Source organism: Castor canadensis, chromosome 4 (genome assembly GCF_047511655.1).
Source record: "Castor canadensis chromosome 4, mCasCan1.hap1v2, whole genome shotgun sequence".
In the NCBI taxonomy this organism is placed as follows: domain Eukaryota; kingdom Metazoa; phylum Chordata; class Mammalia; order Rodentia; family Castoridae; genus Castor; species Castor canadensis.
In genome coordinates this window covers 106,714,876-106,738,770 of record NC_133389.1, presented here as the reverse complement: position 1 = coordinate 106,738,770, position 23,895 = coordinate 106,714,876, and the positions used below count along the sequence as shown (strand labels likewise).

General features: G+C 35.2%; 1 protein-coding gene across 3 annotated transcripts in view; it reads right to left on the bottom strand.

Moving 5' to 3' along the window:
• Nucleotides 1-301: 301 nt before the first annotated feature.
• Nucleotides 302-23,895, bottom strand: part of Rif1 (replication timing regulatory factor 1) — a 54,139-nt gene continuing 30,545 nt past the window's right edge. For all 3 annotated transcript variants that reach the window (XM_074070733.1, XM_074070732.1, XM_074070734.1), the window contains 14 exons: nt 23,266-23,308; nt 22,590-22,792; nt 21,679-21,778; nt 19,630-19,749; nt 18,758-18,909; nt 18,240-18,323; nt 18,107-18,161; nt 14,426-17,620; nt 11,755-11,898; nt 11,378-11,455; nt 11,173-11,288; nt 9,718-9,871; nt 7,467-7,575; nt 302-6,887 (listed from right to left, as the gene is read on the bottom strand). In XM_074070733.1, coding sequence (XP_073926834.1) covers nt 6,673-6,887; nt 7,467-7,575; nt 9,718-9,871; nt 11,173-11,288; nt 11,378-11,455; nt 11,755-11,898; nt 14,426-17,620; nt 18,107-18,161; nt 18,240-18,323; nt 18,758-18,909; nt 19,630-19,749; nt 21,679-21,778; nt 22,590-22,792; nt 23,266-23,308 — 4,768 coding nt within the window. In that variant the 3' untranslated portion in view covers nt 302-6,672. The remainder of the gene's footprint in view (nt 6,888-7,466; nt 7,576-9,717; nt 9,872-11,172; nt 11,289-11,377; nt 11,456-11,754; nt 11,899-14,425; nt 17,621-18,106; nt 18,162-18,239; nt 18,324-18,757; nt 18,910-19,629; nt 19,750-21,678; nt 21,779-22,589; nt 22,793-23,265; nt 23,309-23,895) is intronic.

The window sequence follows — 23,895 nt, the reverse complement described above, 5'->3', positions numbered from 1 at the left end:
TAAAACTGGATTTAGAAGATTAACACTAGGAGTCAATCAGAACCTCTAGCTGGTCATAAGAAGAGTGAAGAATATAAATGGTTCATGCTTATGTAATGCTATCTTCACTTATACAGCTCTTTGGGTTATCCTATTCTTATTCATTTCAGTCTTACATGTCAGAAACACACACACACCAAAATAAAAACAAAAGTGAACAGAAAATGTAGTTTTTAGAGTTTTATTTTAGGTAAAAGTGCATTTCTTAAAAGCTGTTTCAATAACCAGTTTCAATTGGCAAATGATTACAGTCGACTCTCCATGATTCATCAAAGGTTTTATTATATAGATCAAACCGATTCTCCCTCAACTAAACAAATACTTTTAAAGGTAGGTCTACCTGCTTCAAACATTGAATAAAGCATTACATAATAATTAAAAATGTACCCTTTTCATCTACTTGTACGGTTAATGAAGGAACAGGTACTTCTGTAAAGTTTCAATTTAAATTTTGAAGACTTACCAAACATAAAAATGGTCTGAAAACATAAAGCCAAGTGAGCAAAATAGTATAGGGTTGATAAAAGACTGACTTGGCTCCTGCCAGTACTTTCCTAAGCAGGAAAGTACTAACATGGGTTAGAGCTATCTACAGGAGAAACTGTTAAGATACGTTGAAAGCAACTGATAACTCACCGCCACTGAAAGACGAGTCCTATATCCCTATTTCATAGGCATGACTTAACATATTAGGGTCGAAGTCTTTTAGTGTCATGGCACACCCGTACCTATACTTTTGAGAGTATCTCCTACTATATCTGTGTTTGAGCAACACAAAAAAATCAGGGGCATACATCTTATAAATGAAACCTAACATGGTAATAGAAAAGCAGTCCAAACACCAGTCTGCCAGCAAGAAGCAAGATAACACGAGCTGTAGGTCAGTTTTGTCTACTAAACTGACAATCATAGAAAGAAAACGGCCAAAATCAGCACATAAACAAGCATGACTGTGTTCCAATAAAATTATTTCTGGTCACAAAAATTATGACATTTTTAAAACCTTCCCCAACCATTAAAAAAACATAAAAGCCCATTTTAGCTCATGGGCCAGTACAAAAAATAGGTGGTAATTCCTGCTCCATTGCTCTATAAAAACTTAATACTACTGCCATCCTTTGGTTTCTATATCCAAAACTGATTCTGCTCCTCAGTCCATTTTCTTTTAGAAAATGCTCATTCTACAAAAATAAAGCACTTTAAGGCACTTTATTCAATTATGTATAAAAATAGTTATTATACTGTTTCATTTTCAGTTCCATGGCAGGATCTTCCTAGTAACAAATCTTTGATCCATTAAAGAAACAAAGCTGCCTTTTCTTGGAATTACTGATTTACTGCTGGAGGGTCAAAGTACTAAATGATATACTCTATTACTTTGGGCTTGGCGCTATGGCTCATATCTATAATCCTAGCTACTCGGGAGGCAGCGATCAGGAGGATCCTGGTTTGAAGCCAGCCTGGGCAGTTTGGGAGAGACCCTATCTCAAAAAACCCTTCACCAGAAAAAAAAAACAAAACCAAAAACTTTGGGTATTTATGTTATATATAGAATAGCACTCTGGGAAAAGTGAGTGTAAGGACTGCTTGTCCTTATACCAAATGTACTAATTTCATCATTAAAACTTCAACTCCCACATTTCTTTCCCTTTCTCTTCACTGTATCACTTCACAGTCCATCAACTTCTATCAGCATATATGCTTGACATCTAAAGAAATTAGGGTGTTTTTTTCCCCCCCGAGGGGGAGAGATGTCTAGCCAGGCAAGGTAGCACACGCTTATAGTCTCAGCAGCCAGAAAAGGTGTAAAAAAACAAAAAGCAAAAAACCTTTCTTACCATAGGGTTTTGTTTTGGCAGCACTGGGGTTTGAACTCAGGGCCTCACACTTGCTAGGTAAGCACTCTTACTGTTTGAGCCACTCCACCAGTCCCATAAAACCCTTCCTTAAAAAGAGAATCCCTCTGGAACCCAAGCTGGCCTAAAACTAGTAGTTCTCCTGCCTCAGCCTCCAAAATGGTAGGATTACAGGCATATGTCACCTTGCCTGGCTAAAGAGTTTAGCTTTACTCACAATGATAAAGCAGCAAAGATAACATTCTCTCTGCTACAAGAAGAGTACAAAGTTGCAGAGGGCTTTCCTTGATATCAACAATTGAAAATGCTGCCTTCAATTTTACAGTGTCACATCAAAGCAGCTAATTTTAAAGAAGCTTATACAAAGGAGAAATTGTTAAGACTCATTACAGAATTTAACATCAAGACAAAGAACTGAGTGAAATTTCATAATCCTTGAAGAGTACTACTCTACTAAGCATCTATAGATCTTTAAACTTAGGACTTACGTTTTCATGGTGCTTTCAAATGTAACATATAAAGTCTGGTGCACATAACAGACTTAACTGGGCCTTAAGAAACTACAAAATCAGGACTGGAGGCCTGATTCAAGTGGCAAAGCACTTGTGTAGTAAGCAGGAGACTCTGGTTTCACTCCCTAGTATGTGTGTGGTGGGGAGGGAGAAGTCTAAGATACACCATACAACCAAACAACAAATAAAAACTCAACCCGTTGAGACTGGAGGCATGGCAGTGGAGTGCTTGCCTAACAAGTGCAAGTTCAAATCCTAGTGGCGCCAACCAGTAAAAGCAAAAATAAAAACCGTTACTTAACTTTTGGCTACATTTTTGGAAGCACTTTGAATAAGGATAAGTTCTTACAAATAAGGCATTTAAATGTGAGGAAAACCTTACCATCTAAACAGACTCCCAGGAAACTCACTTCACTTACAATGAAAGGGTAACTTTGAACCATGTAGCATAACAGCAAATTAAGTAGCCATTGCTCTTCAGTGAAATGACAAAGCATGATCCTGGTTTATCATGGCACTACTATTGAACTGCCAAGTGAGTCTCAGATAATGTCAGCTTCTGAAGTTGGTTGGTTATAACAGACCAATAGAGACTGAGTGTATTTCTCATATATAGGCAGTTCTGGGGTTTACACTAAGGGCGTTACACTTGCTAGGCAAGTACTCTACCACTTGAGCCACTCTGCCAACCCTTTTGGGCTGGGTATTCTTAAGATAAGGTCTATTGTTCAGCCTCACCTTGAACTGCGATCCTCCTGACCTCTGCCTACAGCTAAGATTATAGGCATGAGCCACCAGCACCCAACTATGTTTCTAATACTTGCAAACCTATCTCATTAACAAAAAAAATGAGAACTTAATCCACATATACTCCTGTGAAAATACTGCGTAATTTGCTGTATCAACAAGGTTCTTTGTAACTCTAAGCGTGCCTTTTTAAAAATAGTCATCCATATTTTAAAAAACACTCAAGAGGCAAAATTCTGTATCCTTGACTCAAAAATTTTCAATTTTCATTTGAAAACTTTAAGTCATTTTGTATCTTCAATTTATAAGCTTGAGGAGGTTATGAAAGTCTAGTTTCATCTTTTATAACTTCCCAGGAGTTAAATCTGCCTGAGTCACAGGTCAAGCTGCAGTTTCTCAGGCCTACCTACCTTAAATGCTGTACTCAACGTATCAGCCTCTGTATGGGGGTTTTGAGAGTGTGTTAGAAACGCAGACTCAGGCCCCAACACAGATCACAACCTTTATTTTTACACATACCTCTGAGCTTGAGAGGCCTGTGTTAGAAGTCAGAACTTCAGTTTAATGTGTGTATAAATGTATGAGTTTTCAAAAGGTTTGGGATAAAATGGACATGGATTGTAGTAATGCGCAAACAGCCTCATTCCCCCAACCCAAGCCTTGGACTAACTGCCAACTGGTGTTTTACAGCCTCCTAGCCTAGACAGCAACTTACCTCTGAAAATCAATTATGAAGAATGAGATGAAACCTCATTTTCTTACTGTATTAGTCAAAGCTGTTAACTCATTTATATTTTCTTCTAAATTTTACTTAAGCAGTACTTAATTCTTTTAAAGCAGTACTTATTTTTAATTATTTTCATTCCTATATCTTAAAAATCCACTTATATATCATACATTCAGATCCCAATCATTGTCCCTCATTTTGTTTCTTCCTTTGCCAATTACTGACATTTTTATGATACTTAACTATGCAACAGAATCCCTGGACAACGTCAACAACATCACGCTTCTAAAGTTCAGATTTAAATCTTATTTCGACTGTATTACTTCCACTAGTTTCACACATCCTACACTACTTGGAACTGAGAGGAAAGTTCCACTCTAGTCCTGGTTTTGAAATTTGTTGAATCAGCACAGCATATGTAGTAATGGACTCAGCTCCACTAAAAAAATTTAAATCCTCTAGGATATCCAAAATGCATCTCATAGATATGAAAATTATACTACACTCCTACACGCCACTAAATTTTAAAAACTGCATAAATTAAGAAACCACATCTGAGTGCAGTTATTAATATTTGTCATTTGTTTTATTTACCATTAGAAAATATCTGAAAAAATGAATTCCATTTTAATAGTGAAACATACTGGAGCTAATCAAGAAATATTAATGCTTTTTTGGTATTTTAAGAATAATCAGGGAGAAATCCAAAGAAAATTTTAAGCGAGAATACTACTGAAAGTAAGGTGGCTCAAATATATGTTTGAACCAAAACAATGAAGATTTTAACAAGTTAGGCTATACTCTCAAATGATGGCTTTTATTAAAATAAGTTGTGGCTCAATGAAGTTGTAACTGCTATCTGTGCTTGTATTAAATTCAGTAACTTTTAAATAAAGGGTAATCATTTGGGTCACTTTTTTCTATACTATTTAGCTTCCCAAGAACTTCATTCTACCAGCAAGTATGAAACAAAAACATTAAGGCATGCAGTCATGAAATGAGTCAATGTGACTGAGTTGGTGTTACACAGCATCCCATTACCCTCCCCCAGACACACACACTTGGTGCACAGATTCCCCTTCTTATTCATTCCTGCTGACTAAACACTCGTGGTATGACTCTTTACTGTTAAACAGACAATGTAAAACATGATTATAATTGTTTTTAAAAATTAAGTGGGTTTTTTTTTGTTAGTTCCTCCTTCAAGGTGCAATTCTTAGTTCAACAATTCAAAAATTTCTTATTAAGACCATTCTTGGTATATAAATATCATATTTAGATCCAAAAATATATGTAATGATAGACTGATGATTATGAAAAAAGACAGTGACTTTTATGGGGCTGACAGGAGGTATCTGCTGGGTAAAGGACACCTGAAACAAGACACAGGATTAAACTTTCTATAGCTTGATGCAGAAGCATGCTGTTCCAAGTAAGGGTGAGGTTTTGAATTAATTGTGAAAGGAAGATCACTCACTAATCCCTTGGTGAGAACAAGCAAGATATATTCTTAGTTAAAAAGACAAAACAGTTGTGGGAAGTCAGGCACTAATACTAGTTAGTAAAATGCACAAATATTTTAATTATATATATCTATATATACCCTATTCTTTTTTAACTAGGGCAAAACATACATATAGAAAAAGGATAGTTTGAAATTTCTTCAAAGTTTACTTTTAGGTATAGGTGAGGAAAAAAAACAGATAATCTCTAGACTTCTCATAGTACAACTTGTAATGAAAATATTCAGACTAACTCTCCATTAAGAAGAAATGTAATGAGGCACACTTTCTAGTGGCTGGCATCCTTCTCCAAACCAAAAGAAAAACACGGTAAGAGTATGAATAGCAAAGCTGTCATGTTACATTAATTTTACTCATTTTGGACACTTTAAAAAATAAACTCACGTTTTAACTAAGACTATTAACTAAGTACAAAACTATTTGTTGTTTATTTGTACATACAGAATCCTACAAATTTCTGCAGCAAGCCCATGAAGCACTGCCCGTACTGAAATTTCAGTACTAACTATATACAAAATGCTTCTATTAAACAAAGTCAAGGTATTCACAAGAAGCTGCAGAAAAATTCATGCAATTAATGAAGGCTGAAATTATAAATTAAAAACATTGTCATTTATACATAATATACAAATCATGCATTAAAAGTGAATACTCTGTGTCTCATGAGAGTAAACTTTCATAGGCAAATGCTGCTGCACAATTACTGGATAATGCAAATGAATGGAGTCTTAATAAATTCTGTATTAATATTTTGACCCCCTCCCCAAAGTTGAAACCTTTGGTATTTTTCTCAAAAGTTTCCAAAGGTGACATTTTAAGTTCCAATTCCTCTGCATCTTTTTTGAGGTACTTTGCTAAGAACTTCCTAAACTCCAGACACAACAAATACAATTTTTTAAAGTATAAACACCTTTATCAGTTCAGCAAAATTCAAATTAAAAAAATCTCCATTTCAATTAAAGTATGTTTCACCAGAATATGCATGAAGAAAGTATAGAATAAAATGTATGCTTACTTCCTTACTTTTGCTTTCAAAATCTCAGGTACTTAAATGTCTTGAAAAGCTGTGTATGGTAGCTAAGAAAATACTAGGGGAGGGGATCTTACCTAATGAACTTATAAAACAACTAACATAATGATACAGTCATTACCCAATTTTACCAACTTTGCAGTGTCCACTTTTGAACTATATGCAATTTCAGAACTGCCTTTAATAATCAAGAAATCTGATGATGTTTTTAAAACTTCTTCAACTTTCTCTTAATGTATTAAACAGAATTTTCATGGGGTGGTGATCTCCAACGTGACTGGAGATTCCTTATTATGGAGTTTGCCATAGTACCAAGTTTCTCATGCATTTCAAATAGCTGGCTTCCTGAATAATTATGGAGATCTTCTGAGTCCAATTGAAGAGCAAGAGCACTAATCTGTGTCACAAGATTTTTAGATAATGGAGTTTCTAAAGTAACCGGATCAATCAAATCTATAAGGGAAAAGAAAAGCACATTAAACTTATACCATCTAAAACTTAAACCAAATGTATCTCCAATCAATTTAAGAAAAAAGTCTGAAGGGCCCAGATTTCAAAATGGGAAAGCAGGGCATGGTACACCTTTCTCAAGGGAACAGCTGCCTAAAAACTGCTGCAACTTCTTATTCTGTACATGACCAGACTACTTCATTTTTTTATTAGCATACATTATTTGTAGAAGGGAGTTCATTGTGATCATTCTGTAAGTATGTCATACTTTCAATAAGTTCACCCTCTCTAGCACATTTCCATAACCTCCCCAGCCCCCAGACTACCTCATTTTTATTAATGCAACTAAAAAATAATGTATTCTCTATATCCTTATTGGAGATCTTGATGGACTAGAAGATGACAATTAGAGAAAACCAACCAGACACACCAGAAATCAAATCAGTTTTTTTCACATACTTGCATAAAGGACAAAAAAAGCCAAAAACACAAACAAAACAAAAAACTTGAATAGAAGAGGCATGGTTTTCTCAAGAAAGTTAATTCATTTTCCAAATTAAAATATTTTCTGCTAAAGTATACCTGAGGCAAGTCTTTCATCATCAGTTGAGAGAGATTTATTTTCTATCCCATTTACTGCTTTTTCTGAAAGGTCAAAAACTGGAATTTCTTCAAGTCCGCGAGACTTCACCTTGATCATACATGCAGTGAACACACAACAAAAAGCTTGCTTTCAGTAGTAAGTATATTACAAACTTGGGTAAAGAACACATTAGGCAAAATATATGTTCCACAGCTCATCGTAATTAATTTATTTAGTATTGCTAAGAAAGCATATTCTACTAACTACACAAAAAAGTAGCATTACGAGGGCTAGAATCATGGCCCAAGTGGTAGAGAGCCTTGTCTGCCTAGCAAATTGAAGGTGGAACCTTTAAAATTTTATTTCCCAAGTTCGGGGATGTGGGAAAATTTCAGCAGAAATCATTAAGCCACGTATCTTTTTTAAAAAAAAGTATTATTTTCAGGGTGGGGACACAGGTCAGTGGTAGAGAACACATCTAGCCTGTGTTAAGGCCCTGGACTGACAAAAACAGTACAGTCATCACAGATACTCCCGGGGCTGATGACACCTACTTGTTAAGAAACTATTTTCAAAGTTACTACATGACTCAGCAATTCTAACTGTGCATATCTACCCGAGAGATGAAAAAACATATACCCAGGCCAAAACTTGTATATGAATGTTCACAGCATTATTCAAAACGTGGAACAACCTATGTATCCATTAAATGATGTACAGCTAAACAAAATATGGTTTATCAAAGCCAGGTGCCAGTGGCTTATGCCTAAAATCTTACTTGGGAGGCAAAAGTCAAGAGGATAGCAGTTTGAGGCCAGCCTGGGCATAGATTGGAAGACCTTATATATCAAAAATACCCAAGACAAAAAAGGGCTTGTGGAGTGACTCAAGTGGTAGATCACCCACCCAGTAAGCATGAGGCCGTCCATGAGTTCAAAGCCCAGTATCAACAAAATAAAAGAGAAATAATAAAGTATTGTATATTCATACATGAAATGACTACTATTCAGCCTTTAAAAGGTAGTAAGTTCTGACATGCTACAACATAGATAAACCTGGAAAACATGCTAAGTGAAAGAAGGTAATTAAAAAAATCTTAGGTTGTATGATCCTATTATAAAAATGTCTAGAGAAGGCAAAGGTAAATTAGTAGCTATGTAGGGGTGGATGATGGACATGATGGCAGCTATGGGTTCAGGGTTTCTTCCTGGGGTGATTAAAAAGTGCCAAAATTTGCCAGGTGCCAGTGATTCACACCTGAATCCTAGTTAGCTAGGAGGCCAAAATGGAGAGGATCATGGTTTGAGACCAGACCCGGCAAATAGCTGATGAGGCTCCATCTCCAAAATAACAACAGCAAAATGGACTGGAAGTGTGGTTAAAGCAGTAGAGCATTTGCTTTGCAAACTCCAAGTCCTGAGTTCAAACGCTAGTCCCCATCCCCACATACACACAAAACAGTGTAAAAATTAGATCATGGGGTAGTTGTGGTATAAATCTGTGAATATGCTAAGAGTCATTTAATTGCATACATATATATAAATTAAGATCTAATTCATGGTATATAAATACAGATACGTTAAGAATGTATAAAAACACATACAAAAATATAAACCTAGAGTATGTATTAAACATATTTAAAATACATACATACATACATAAAGACACATATACAAAAGTAAAATTTTCATAAATGTTTATATGGCTGATGAATACTAGATGAGAAAATATATTAGAAATTTGAATTATAAGATTGGAAACTTAGTACAATATTTGAGGGTTTTTTTTAAGAAGGTTAACAAATGTTTTTGAAGATCAAAATTACAAAATCGAGGACGTTAAAATCTTTAATAGCCGGCAAACTATATTTTGAGAATTTCTAATACAGAACACAGGATTTCACCCTTAACATACTCTATTCACAATACTGTCTATAGATAGGATAGTTTATTAATCCTGCAGTTATAATTTGTTTTGTAAATATTCATGAGGGGAAGAATCTTAGTTTTCATCAGAATCTTGAAAATTATCTATGACCTAAGATGTTATATGTAAAACGTAGATAAAACAGGAAGAAAGTCACAACCTTGCTACTAATAAAAAAAAGGACAAACGTCCCTATGAAATTAAAGAAAGCACTCTTCTGAGTTACTCTTAATGGGGGTGGAGGAAATAATTTAACTACAAACTTGTGTAACTATATTGTTAAACGACTTCTTACTACTTGATTTTTCAGTGACAAAGTTTTACCTGTTGCTCATGATATACTCTGAGAGCCTTTTTTACATTGGACACTTTTGGAGAACGGATAGGAAGAGTTTTTATTTCAGATGCTGTAAGAGTACTCAAATCGCCAATTGTTTTTATATTCTTGGCTCTGATAAGTTGTCCTAAGCCTCTTGCCCTGAAAAAATAGAAGAAAAAGATAAAGCATAACTGTATTGATATCTCATTTGTGAAGTCTTTAGAGAGTTGACTTTCTCCACTTAAATTCAAGTCTTGAGTTTGTATTATTCACCTAGCCCACAGTGAAGCAGGCATTATGTATTTTAATTTAAAATAAAATTTGAATTTGAATCTGTTATGTATGCCTGGCTTAAGCAATAGTACTAGAAAAATAATCATCTTACTATATGCCTTATGCTCACATACACTTCACACATACTCTTTAATAAAGATGGTTTGAGCTGGTAGAGTAACTCAAGTGGTAGAGCACCTGCCTAGCAAGTGGGAGGCTCAGAGTTCAAACCCTAGCACTCCCAAAAAAAGCATATGACTGCATTCTAGAGTAAGAGAACAAAACTTATATTACTTATCTATGGTTCAGCCCATCATTGGTTTTGTTTTTTTTTTTAAAAAACTGCTCCTAAACTAGACTCCTTTTAACATACATTCTCTCCAACTTCTATAATTAAAAATGGAGCTGGTATGTAAATACCACAATGTACCCCTACCCAGTCCGACAAAAAAAAAAAAAAAAAGAAAAGAAACGAAGCTGATATTTATGTCTGACACATATTTGTTGAAAGAGTTTTAAGAAAACTTTATGTCCTACTACTTCTCATGCACATGCAATTCTATGAAAGGTAAGCCTATGCAGTAGGTGAAATATTAACACTTTTTACTACGGGAGAACTATTTGAGGAACAGGACCTAACAAAAGACAGGGTAGACTAGTTCAATGAAAAAGAAATTATCTCAAGGTCTCACAAACTACATGAAAAAATCCTCATAATTGAGATATGGTAATGTGAAACCATGGCCCCCAAAATCACTGAATTTCCAAAACTCAGAACATCAAGGAAACAATCTTAATTCGAAACCCTCATGAGGTTTACCTCATGCATCACATTTATTTATGCACAACTTATTTAGCTGTGCAATTTTGGTGAAACATTCCTTGTCAGCTTACAAAGTAGAAATGATATTCATATTCCTCAAAGGGTTTGCATTAAGTTTAAGCAAGATAAAAGTACATAAAGGAGCTCAACACAGTACTGGCACATAGTAAGCAAATATTTATAGTAGCTTAAAAATGTTTCTAATATTGACCTATGGTCTACCTTTCAAGATACATTTTTACTTATATCTGAAATAAAATGTGAGAGGAATACATGTCAATCGACTGCAAACTCATATGAGAACCTTGTCCATTCAAATATTCCTCTTAAATAAGTGCCATCTTGGAACACATGCCAAACTTACCACATATTTGATGTAATCTGAGGTAAAATGATCTCAACTGGTGCTGCACAGTTTACCAAAGCTGGGTACACACTTTCTGTTGGGGATAGCACAGATTCTTTGCCCATTTCTGTAATCTTAGAATAAATTTCAAAAAATGTTAAATAGAGGTCAGCTGACTAAACATGAAAAAATAAAGTTTCATGAAAACTAAAGCACTTCTTACTAAACACTTCTTTGAGCTCTTAAATTTAGAGCTACGTGATCCTGGGGACAGAAATCCTTTGGTTGAGGTGGTATTATGCTAGACAGAAGAAAGAAGAGAAAAAAACACTCAGAACCCTAGAAAACTGTATTTTACAGTTCAATTTTTATAACTTACACTCTAATCATCTTTTTAAAATTTCAGAAAACAAAAGGAGAGAAAATAAACTTCTACCTAATCAATTATTTACTGGCAGTAATACCACTCCATGTCTGTTTACCATGAAACACAGAATATGTTCAAACCAATTATGCTTTATTTTTCAGTGGATCTTAATTCATGCACATGCAAATGTGCATACAGACACATGTATATTTTAAATTGCATGGCTTACTTACCTTAGAATGTAAAGTAGGTGAAGTTTTAACACTTTTTATTATGGGAGAACTACTTGAAGAATGGGATCTAACAATGGAACGCCTATCAATGTCATCTGCTAGTCCTGCTTGGTATATTGGATCTGCAAATGAGACACGACGAACCTGAAAACACAGGTCAGGCGTTTATTAAACAAAATTAAAGTTTATAAAGATGTTACCATAAATTCTTATGAGGTAATCTAAAAGTACAAGTAGAATTTGAGTTTAAAAGCTTATTTTACCTGAAGCCCACTGCTTACAGACATTTATTCTAGCAATCGCTTTCAGATTTACTACCACCGTTCACTCAGTTCATTCTAACTACTGATGTTCTAAGCTATGTCTGCAGTTTAGGTTATGAAAAAAGGACAGTTATAGAAGGAAATGGTATGTAGCAGTTAAAACTATGCAATCTGCCAGGTGTGCTGGTACACCCCCGTAATCCCAGCACTGGGGAGCTGAGGCCTGAGGATTGTCAAGTTTATAGCTAGCCTGAGACCTTATCTCAAAAAAGCCACAGCAAACTAAAACCCCTACATTACAATTTGATTGTCATAAACTATGGGCTTACACATGGAGGTAAAAGAAATACCTGGCTTCTGACACACCTACTAATCACTGTATGTAACTTTTAGGAAGCAATGTTCATCTTCCTTAACCCCAATTGTGGTTTATTTAACCACTTCTAAACACTTATAGTATGTTCACACATCAAGCTACCTGATATAAATCCACAATAGAGCACTCTTATACCCATTAATACATTGTTACATGATTTCTTCTAGTTTTGATTCCCAAAAATGGACAGAGGTATATACATTCGTGCCACAGAAAGTATTACCCTGTTGCCTAAATAGATACATCTGAGCTACTATCAAACAAAAAAGTTCACCTGTATAAATAATGTCACAAATTTTGTTCAGAAATAGATTCCAATGAATTGTAGCTTCAAAAGTTTTCAAGAACTCATTGTCTTTTAAAATTAAGATATTAAAAGGGGGGGAGGGGCCCACAATGGTAGAGTAGCTCAAGTGGTAGAATACCTACCTAGCAACCATGAGCTCAAACCCCAATACTAGAGAAACAAAAAGAATAAAAACCATAAAGTAACAGCTTTGAGCCCAGCCTGACAGTACAAGCTGGTAATGCTAGCATTCAGAGGCTGAGGCAAGAGAATCACCATTTTAAGGCAAGTCTGGGTTACACAATAAGACCTGGTCCTCAAAAAAGTAACAGCCTCTGAAAGAGGCAAATCACATAAATGGATTATTTTCTGAATTCTCAGCAGAACTTTCACTGTATCTTGGAAAGCTGAAGTTGTAAAAACTATCTAGCAAGTATAAGGCACAAAGTTCAAATCCCAACACTAAAAAAAAAAACCAAAAAAAAAAAAAACACCATATAAAAAGATATAAAAACAATAGAAGTAGAAATTAAGAAGTGTTGAAAATGTGTTTGCTGGCTTGAGGGCGGGAATGTAATCTCAGCTACTGGGTAGGCTCAGGCAGGAGTGTGCCAAGTTCATGCCAGCCTAGGCAACATTTAAGGATCCGTGACTTAAAAAAAAAAAAAAAAAAAGTGCTTAAAGACAGAAATTGTCATGTTTATACAAAACACAGGTATTCTACAACAGCAGACCCAATTTCAAAATTAAACAGCAAAATGTCAGCTGAACACCTTTGCAGAACATCTACTTTAATATGCAGAGGACAAGTTCTGGTCTGTAAGTACATGTCACTGCCTATCTTACTCACTCGCTGAATAAGTAATGAGCAAGGTAAAGCACACACTCAGATAAATCACTTTTCTTAACCTACACATGTATTCTTTGGTGAAGGACCATAAGTAGGAAAATTATGGAGGCAAAGGATGCACCTCAGCGGTAGTACATACAGCATGTGTGATGCCATGCAATGGATCCCCAGTGCCAACAAAAAAGATGGGCATGTTGGTACAAGAGTAAGTTAATACAAGTACTATAGGAAGAAGAAGGAGGATCCTGAGTTTGAAGACCTGCCTTTAAAAACCAAGGGCTAGAGATGCAATTCAGTAATAAAGTGCTTGCCTAGCATGCACAAGGCACTAGCTTTAATTTCTATCACTGGGGAAAAAAGAAAAAACAACACAAAAATTCACAAAGACACATTCTAAGAATTCTCTTTTCTTTTTAAATAAGAGTTTAGGGCTCAGTGCACAAGGAAAGCCTTGCGTTCAATTCCCAGTTTCATCATAAAAAAAAAAATTAAGTATATATGAACACTTAAGTGAAACACATAGTATTATATTCCAGGATACATTAATGTGATCAACCTGCTTTCATCAATGGCAACGATTGTTGCCTTACTTCCTAAACGTTTCCTCATGCAACAGTGTAGTATGAGGAGCAGAAAAAAATCCTAACAGGGAATCGAATCAATTTTGCAGAAAGTGAATAATGTACACCTGTGTAAAGTCCTTTAGTGTTGAAAAAATGAAGGAATACCTAAGGGACTTCAATCTCCTTTTCTTCTTTTTGCCCTTTTCCATAGCAACCATGGTAAAAGAGTGAGTGCACATGTAATTCTAATACTTTATCACTGATCATGTGCCATTGTATGGCTGAATATTCCAACCAAATATTAGACTCATTAACATTCAGCCTCAGTCCTACCTTATTAATAGGTGATGAGACCTCATCTTCTTGGGGTCTTTTTAGTCCTCTCTTTAAAATGCTAGTGGATGGAGAAGCCAAAGGAGACCAGACACAGCGTGTGTGCATGCCACTAGGACTTTCATTTGCTGACACAAGGAAAGGATCAAGCTCCCTTAATTTTTCAGGAGACGCATTGTTGTTTTCTGTTACCAGTTCAGAGATAGCTATTTCAGATGTCAGGGATGTTGTTTCCTCCACTTTCTCTGAAATATGGTGAGTTTCCTGTAAAGTATATTTTCTCACTACCATTTGATTGTCATCTAACTTTGTTTCTTCAGATTTATTAAGTTCAGTACTTGTTTCAGTTGTATTAGAGTAAACGTTTCCTTCTTCAGTACCCATTTCAAGTGTGTCAAGAACAAAGGTGTCAGTTTCTGTATTTAATTTTTCTGTTTCAGCTTTTTCCGACTTGTAGGTTTTGGTAGACATATGCCTGTCTGTTTCCTTGACATTGTCAGTTTCGGTACTCATCTGATCAACTGCTATTTCTTTACAGGTTTCCACTACAGTGTTCATTTCTTCAGATGAACCTAAATCAGATTCATTATTTTCTCCACCTAGTTCCTCACCTATTTGTTCAGGAAGCTCAATCTGATTCATGTTTATAGTCTTATCAGAAAGAGCAATACATGATTTAAATCCCTCAGCTGCAACATTCAGTTCTTCAGCTATGTCTGCTTCAGGTTCATCAGTTCTTTTATCATTTTCCACAGTTAGCATTTCTTCAGAAGTAACAGTTTTGGCACTCTCTTTTCCTGAGAAGCTAGGTTCAGACTTGTCATTTTCTACATTCAATTCCGTAACTTCTACTTCTTCTGGATTGGATTTTGCTACGACTTTATAGGCATTTTCTTCAACATTTATAACATTTAGTTCTCTTTTGGGGGAAGTGTCTGGATTTTCTTTTTGGGTGGCTTGGGGAAAATTTTCCTGTAAAATGTCATTAGAACCACTTAAGCATGGGTCCTCAGCCTTAAATTTTTTATTAGATGGCTCTTGGCTTTCAGATCTTGCTTCATTAGATTCTGTATCGCAAGTTCTTTCTTTCATACTTGCTATTTCAGAAGGAAAACATTTTTTAATACAATCTACATTCGACTCAGTTTTTGATACAATAAATAAATCCTTACCATTATCATTCTCCTCCTTGAGACCCAAATGAAAACTCATACTAGGATGTTCATCTAAAACTTTTACTTCAGAATGCAGACTGGCTTCAAAAGTTTCTGCTATGGCTCCAGGTGTTTGTACATCAGAACTTTTTGTTTCAACAATCTTTACGTCATAAGTTTCTGGGTTCTTTAGCTCAGTGAGTAACTTTTCCTGAGGTTGTGATTTTTCCCCACAGCAATCACAACCTTTAGATCTCCTTACCCTCCTACTTCTCTTATGTTGGCATTCAAGTTTCTGGACACTCTTTTCAGAAAGCAAAGAAATGTTTGCTGTCCCTATTTTTGAGCATTCTCCCACACTGTTATCAGCATCTTGCTTATGTAATTTTTTACTGGCATTTCTAGTCCTTAGATTTGATTCTGGAACAAATGGACTAACAAATGAATATTCTGTACACTTGCCAGTCTTACTTTTTCCCACGTATGTATTCGATACACTATCAGAAACTTGGGACAAATCTGAAGACACTGTAGAATCCAGAACTATTATGCTATCATTTTCATCATTTTCACAAATCTGAGGTTTTGTATCTACTTCTGCTTCAGAAAGTGCTTTATAATCATGATTTTCAAGTTTTATACATTCCTCTTCTACCATTTTTTCTTGTTCTTCAATTTCAACATTGTCATTGCTCTTGGTTTTCCATTTTCCAGATCTCTTCTTCCTACAACCTTCTTCTTTTGCCTCAGAACTATCCGACTCTGAATTTTCAATGCTAGAAAGCAAACCCTGAGATGCTCTTCTTGTTTGGTAACGCGTCCGTCCCCTCAAAGGTTTCTCAGATGACTTATCCACAGTGTCCTGAGCAATGTCTCCCTCGCAACTAATACTCTCAGAGTCCAGTTTTCTTTTATTTTGATCCATTTCACTATCAGCACTAGTTTCCCCAGAAGTCTTCTCTTGTAAACTATTTCCTTTCTCAGTCAAATTTTCCTGTACAGTTTGCTCAGAAGTCAGTTTTTGCTTAGGTAAAGCATCATCTTTAATTTGCAATGGGTTCTTCTGAATAGCCTTTTCTTCTTCCTTACGTCTTTCCTTCTTTTGATGACTATTCTCTTTATCTTGGCTATCAGTGACACACTCTATAATTTCTGAGCGTCTCCTTGAAGACCGTCTAAGGGCTTTTGGATTTGGAGGTATCTGAACCTGACTATCTTCATTTATCATTTGATCAGCTGACACTACTGCTGGGGGTGTGTTTTCTTTGGACTCTAAATTAATCCCTATGTTTTTCTCATCTACAGTATTGTTCTCCAATGCACTATTTTCAGTTGGTGGTTTAGGCTTTGTATCTTCATGCTCCACTGTAGATTCAGAAAGAGGAACCTGATTCTCTGAGGCACATTCTGTTTGATTAAAAAGATCAGGTGAGTTATTTTCTAAGGCTATTATACTTTCAATAGATTCCTGAGACTGTTCCTCCTGTTCAGATCTCATTAAGAGCTTGGGTCTTTTATTTGCTGACTGTTCAGCTTTACTTGATCTCCGGCCTGATCTCTTAATTCCATTCACTATTTTTTCTGAATCAGATTTTGAATGAGTCTCTTCTCTTTTCTTTTTTTTGGGTGGAATATCTGTTTTAGTCATGTTTTCCTGGTTACTTTTTACTGCAATAGTTGATATATTATTCAAAGGGGATGGGCTAAAAGGTCTATTTTCTGAACCATCAAACTTCTCCAAAGTAATAAAGGTTTGCCTCCGACTTGTAGGCTGTGGGGGAGTTCCAGAAATAGTGGCATTAGAAATTGAGCTACCACTAACAAATGAAGTTCCTGCACTAGATGTACATTCAGTTGGAGTTTTCTTTGATGAAAGTACAGTGTTTTCTCTGGCATCATTAGTGCTCAGTATCTCTGGACTGGTTTCGGCAATAGAACCAGACTTATTATTGGACAAAGAAGCCTTTTCGAGATTTTCACCCATACCACAGTTTTCCATGACATCTTGAGGAACGAAAGTTTCATTCTCCATTTGCTCCTTCTGCAAAGAAATACATACACACACACACACACACACATATATATCTAGGTTAATCAACGAACAAATTTGACTTTCTAGGGAAATTTAAGTGCAAAATTTTGGTAATTCAAATCATCACTGGGCTAGGAGCATGACTCAAGTGGTAGAGTACGTGCCTAGCAATCCCAAGGCCCTGAGTTAAGCCCTAGTACCTTTCCTCCACACCCAACCTAAATTACAACTTTCAATACACTGCACATATCCCCAAGTAATAGCAAAATAAACATTAGTGTGTTTCTAATTGTAAGCATTCAATTAAAGCAACATTTACTTTAAATACACACAACTGTAATTCTGTTGGTACATGACTGGGAAGTTAAGAGGATGCTCTGCAATCTATTTTAAAATTAATAAAATGAAGACCTACAAACAACCTTAAGCAATTTAATCGACTCCATAATGGAAGAACAATTCTAAAAATCCTGAAATAGGAAATACTAAATATACCTTAATCACCATCTTCAAATCTTCTTTTGGATTTTCGGTTAAAGTAGGACTTTCCCTGAGATAAATAATTGTAGAAATTAGAGTATTTATTATTTAAAAATTAGCAAACTAGTTTTAAAAGTTCCAAACTTACATAGACTCTTCCTGACTAAATTGAGCACAAAATAAAGTATCTTGTGAAACATCCAGGTTATTATACATGGCAGGAATGTCATACCTAAAAAAAAAATTCATAGCTTTAGAAATCTAGTGATATTGCTAAAATTAGAAATTAGATCTAGAATTCGACCAAACTGTCATTTATAGATGATATAAAAATCAAGAACTAGACAGGTATTTTTCATGAAATTATTTTCCCTCCAACCTACCTCAGTAAAGGAATTCAGTTTAGAAAAATCTACTAGGTTGATTTATGTATTATGAAATGCAGTTACGTACAATACATCTTTTGACACACATGGGCTGGCGATGCACCTCAGCACTGGAGGTGCCTTATCATGTGAAAGGCCCTAGATTTAATCTCCACAACCACAAAAAAACCAAAAACAAATTTACACACACTACCTAGCTCTAACAATGAAGATGTAATTTAGTGCATGATATGTAAGCATAAACACAGAATGCTCAATTCATAATAAAAAGCCTACAAACCGCTTTGTTTTGAGTATTTCTTTTTGATGTTCAGTTAGTATTCTTTCCTTTCTTTCTTTTCCTTCTGGGGGTATAAACACAAAGTCAGTAGACGTTTCTTCATCCAAAAGCATTTCACTCTTTACTCTTGGTGACGAAGATTCTAGTTTCAGCTGTGAATTTTTTAAAAAGCAAGTGTACATACATTTGAGTTTCCAAAATTTTTACCTCTCTTCTAATACTAAATCTTTAATAGCGATTAGGAAATTCAAACCCATACAATTTATTCATTCATTCATTCATTTATTTACAGGCAAGGTCTTGATATGCTGACCTAGAATTATACAATCCAGGCTAGCCTTGAACTTGAATCAGCACACCTGGCTTCTACACACAATATTCACAACAACAAATAACATCTTTCATTTTTGTTTATACATCTACTAAACACTGAGAACAGAAAAACTCTTAGGCCTCTCTTTAAAGGCCAAGTCTGTCAAGTTACCTAGGCATGGTATTTTTCTGTTCAAAACATTAAATTTTAATAAGTGTTTTTAAGCAAAATGTCTAAAACATTCTCTTATGCGACCTGTGCTACTCATTTGTACAGATTATCTCTTCTCAAAGAGGCTACTGCCTATAATAACTAAATGTGATACCAAGTTTGACCATGAGGCTAGTTAAGAATTACAGACTTTACTAACTAGAAAACATCCTCCAGTGCTTCCAGATTTATTTGCTATCACAACAGTCTTACTAGAACTCTTCATTTCCCTAGAATCCCATCTTTCATTAACTTTCACAGGCTTTTTTCCCCAATTAAAGTTAAATGTCCTTAAGGTACCATGTATTTTATTTTCAAAATTCTACTAAATACACTTTTGAAAACATACTTTGGCTGATGGGTTCATACTTTCTTTTTTATCCTTTGTTTGTGCCAGGAAGGAATCTCTTTTTCCATTTGATTTTCTTTCCATGCCACTTATCTTCACATTTAGTTGTGAATTTTCCATCTGTTTTATTAAAAATAAAATAATTAAGTACTACTTTGCTTCTCCTTTGCACATTTTGAAAATATCAGTTTAATGAATATTAATATAAAACAATGTCAATGCCAGGTACTGGGGGCACATGCCTGCAATCCTAGCTACTTAGGAGGCAGAGATCAGAGGACTGCAGTTTGAAGCCAACCCAGGCAAATAGTTCATGAGACTCTATCTCAAAAAAACCCTTCACAAAAAAGGGCTGGCTGGTGGAGTAGCTCAAGATGAAGGCCCTGAGTTCAAAACCCAGCATTGCCAAAAAAAAAAAAAAAAAAGTCAAATTTCTTCTCACTATTCAGGCCTATTGAAAACAGAAAGGCAAGCCATTATCTAATATGCAAACCAGTTCAATACTCATTGTTTTGTACCATTTTACAAATTCTGAAAATAAGACATACTGCAAAGTAAATCAAATTATTCAAATAACACATGTAGTATTTTTAACAGGAAAATGAGTTATAAAACCTCCAACATTAAGTAATAAAAAAAGGTGGAGGACAGTAGCACAAGTGTATAATCCCAGATATATAGGGAGGTGATGGTAGGAGCATTGTAGTCAGAGACCAACACTGGTCAAAAGCTTGAGACACTGTCTGAAAAATAACTAAAACAAAAAGGGTATGGCTTAAGTGGTTCAGTGCTGGCCTAGCAAGCACGAGACTTTGCATTCAAACCACAGTACAGTCAAAAAAAGAATGAAAAATAGTTAATGCAGCATGTAAGATAGAGAATATTAATGCACCAAGCACATTTTCTCTCACACCAGAGTGTACAACGTACACAGGTTAAACTACACTGACTCAATCAAGCCTGACTGGTTTTATCCAGCAATAACTTTTATTTTAGCAAAAACAGAGTACTTCACTAAAATCTTTTTTCTTTAGGAAAAAAATTTAAAAACTAAATAAAAACAAAATCCTTGGTTGGTGCCTGTAATCCAAACTAGGCAGAGATCAGGAAGATCACAGCTTGAATCCAGCCTGGAAAATAGTTCTTGAGACCCCATCTTGAAAAAACCTATTACAAAAAAAGGGCTGGCCAAGTGGCTCAAGGTATAGGTCGTGAGTTCAAATCCCAGTACTGAAAAAAAAACCTTCACATACACCTCCTGTTGTGGAACAGAAAACCTTTACGGAGGCTCTACCTCATGAATACCTAGTATCAGTACCCAGTATCCATGCCTGTGCTCTCAATTTCTAGATGTCCAGATAATAATCAAGTATTGGTCAAAGTAAACTTAGTCCTAATTGGCAATGTGACAGCAAATACATGTTTTTTTCTAACAAAAGGAATGAGAAATTTGATGCAAAAGGGAGAAAATGAAGGGTAGTTTTTGCTTAGCATTTGTAGTTTTTCCAAAGCAGTAATTATCCATGTATCTTAACAATTACAATTTTTATAAAGCAGTACATAAGGGACCTGAATTTCAGATTATTATTTTTGTGTGGGGTGGAGTTTCGTGCTTGTAAAGCAGGTCTCTACCCTGATTTTGAGATTACTTTCATGAGAATATCTAGTGAAAATTTCTGCCCTCGATTCACATGAGTTTGGTGGTGCACAGCTGTAATACCAGATACCCCAAGGGTGAGGCTGGTGCATTGCCCAGTTCAAGGGCAGCCTGGGCAATTTACTTAAAAGACCCAGTCGCAAAATAAAAAGTGTATGTACTGGGGGGGCCCGGAGCGGGGGCTGAAGGTGCAATTCTGTGATAAAGCAACAGTGTAAATGAAATTCTGGGTTCAATCCCTAATACTGGAGTGTCAGACAATTGACACTATAATATACATGGAAAAAAATCTTTTCTGTTCACGTTCTATTTGTTGGTCTCATTTTATTATAAGCAAAGTACTTGAATTTCATTTAAAAGATTAAAAAAAAAAAGAGAAACAACCAACTTACTGCATCTGAATATGGCTCACTGGATTCCTCAATTATTTCAACATTTTCCAAACCGGGCAACAGAAGAAAAAATTTTTGTTTGGCTTGTCTTAGTACTGATCTTTAAAAAAGGAAATATATATACTTTGAGACAAGTGTACTGGTGATGTCAGCACTTAGTAACTTTGTGTTTTAAGCAGCAAAATATATCTGGCTTAAATACTTTCTTACACATATACAAAAGTAGAAGACGACAATATTGAGTTTTTCCTATACTTTTCATCATTTCTAAAAACTTTCTTTCTTAAAGCCCTTCAGATTTTCTAAATTTATCATAGAAAACTTAAAACAAAAGTAAAATATTGCCCAGGGGCAGTTAGCATACCTGTAAATACCAGCCACAGGAGAGGTGTAAATCAGGATCATAGTTCTAGTCCAACCCAAGCAGAAAAAGTTAGCAAGACCCCATCTTAGTCAGCCTCACGTGTGGTGAGGCCATAGGTAGGAAGATCCTGGCCAGAGGCCAACCCCAGGTGAAAACACCAGACCCTACCCAAGAAATAACTAAAGCAAAATGGCTGTGAGCATGGCTCAAATGTTAAAGAGTGCCTGCCCTTGCAAACATGAGGCCCAGAGATCAAACCACAGTATAGTCCCCTCCCAAAAATAAATAAAACTAAAACATTACATGCTTTCATAACCACCAAATTTATGCCCTTCTTGCTTCTTTTGCTAAGGGTAATTTTAGCCAGGAACACCTGTAATCCCAGTACTAAGAAGGCAGAGGCAGAAGGATCACAAGTTTGAGGCATGAGCTACATAGCCAGATAATAATACTTTCAAATAACAATGTATACAATCAATACTACAACTAAGAAATCTTCTCATCATACTAGAGTAATAGTTATAGGAAACTTTCGTTGTTAACATACTTTAATTCCTCAGGATAAACCAACACTGTCACTTTAGCAAATGTGGCGTTCCAGAACTGAGCACTCTGTTTTCGAATCTGTTTGTTCTTGTGCAGAAATATTATGCATAGTAGTGGAGAGAGCTGTTCGAGAAGTTCACTGTCATATGTTCCAGTGTAGCTAAACTGTAGACAAGCAATAATTTCTCCTAGTAGCTTTTCTAACTAGGAAAAAGGAAAAAAAAAAAAAAAAAAATGAAAGCAAAAAAAGTATACTAAACAACAACTTGCAGAATATATTTCTTTTTAAAATATCAATGATCTTAAGAAAACTCCCATGGTCACCGTAAATGTATGTCCCTTTTCATAAACTATCAGGTAAATTTACTTTGCTTATCAGTATTGCACTGTGACCGAGTTTATTTTCTATAAATAGGAAAAGAATGCTTTTACATCAATTATAACAGGAACTAATAATTGTTTATATAACTTTCACATGTAAAACCTGTCAACTTTCCTCATACAGAGATGAGAATTCAAAGTTATTAAGTTCTTTAAAAAAAATACTGTGAATGTAGATTACTATTAAGAATACTATAATACCCATTTTAAAAGCAAGAGAATTGCTCGTGAAAGACAATTATTTAGGCCCTATCATTTTATTATGAAAATAAAGACAATTAGCTAGCTATTTTTACCTTACTGTTCAGACAACTATACACTTTAGGAGCTTCATCGAGCCTGGAAGGAAAAACATAAAATAGAAGTACTGAGTATTATCTTATTAAATTAACATTGTAATATATATAATGTAATGTAATATATAATGCTAGGCCTAAAAATAAGTAATACAACCAAAAAAAAAAAAAACAAGTGGTGAAATATATGCAGTGACATAAAGCAATACTCCAAGACATAACATGAAAATAACTGCCCAACAGTATAAGCATGAAACAAACCCATCTTTAGAAATAAACCCATCTAGATAGAAAATTTCTAGAATAGATCCCAAAAGTGTGTTTAACAGTAGCTACTTGTTTCTTTACATCTTTAATGAAATAAGGACTGCAAAAATTTGCAAACATACGAAGTCTGGGTTATGCTTTGCATACTATAAAATCTGTGCCTTAAAATTTTCTGTGAATTTACAAAAAAAAAAAAAAAAAATTATGAATGAACCTTATAAGATGTGCACTTAGCTCAGTGGTAAAGCACTTCTCCAGCATGCATGAGGTCCTGGGTTCAATCCCCAGCATAACCAAAACAAAAAAAAAACAAAACAAAAAACACTAGCTGGGCAGTTAGGATTGGGCTGCAATCCTAACTAC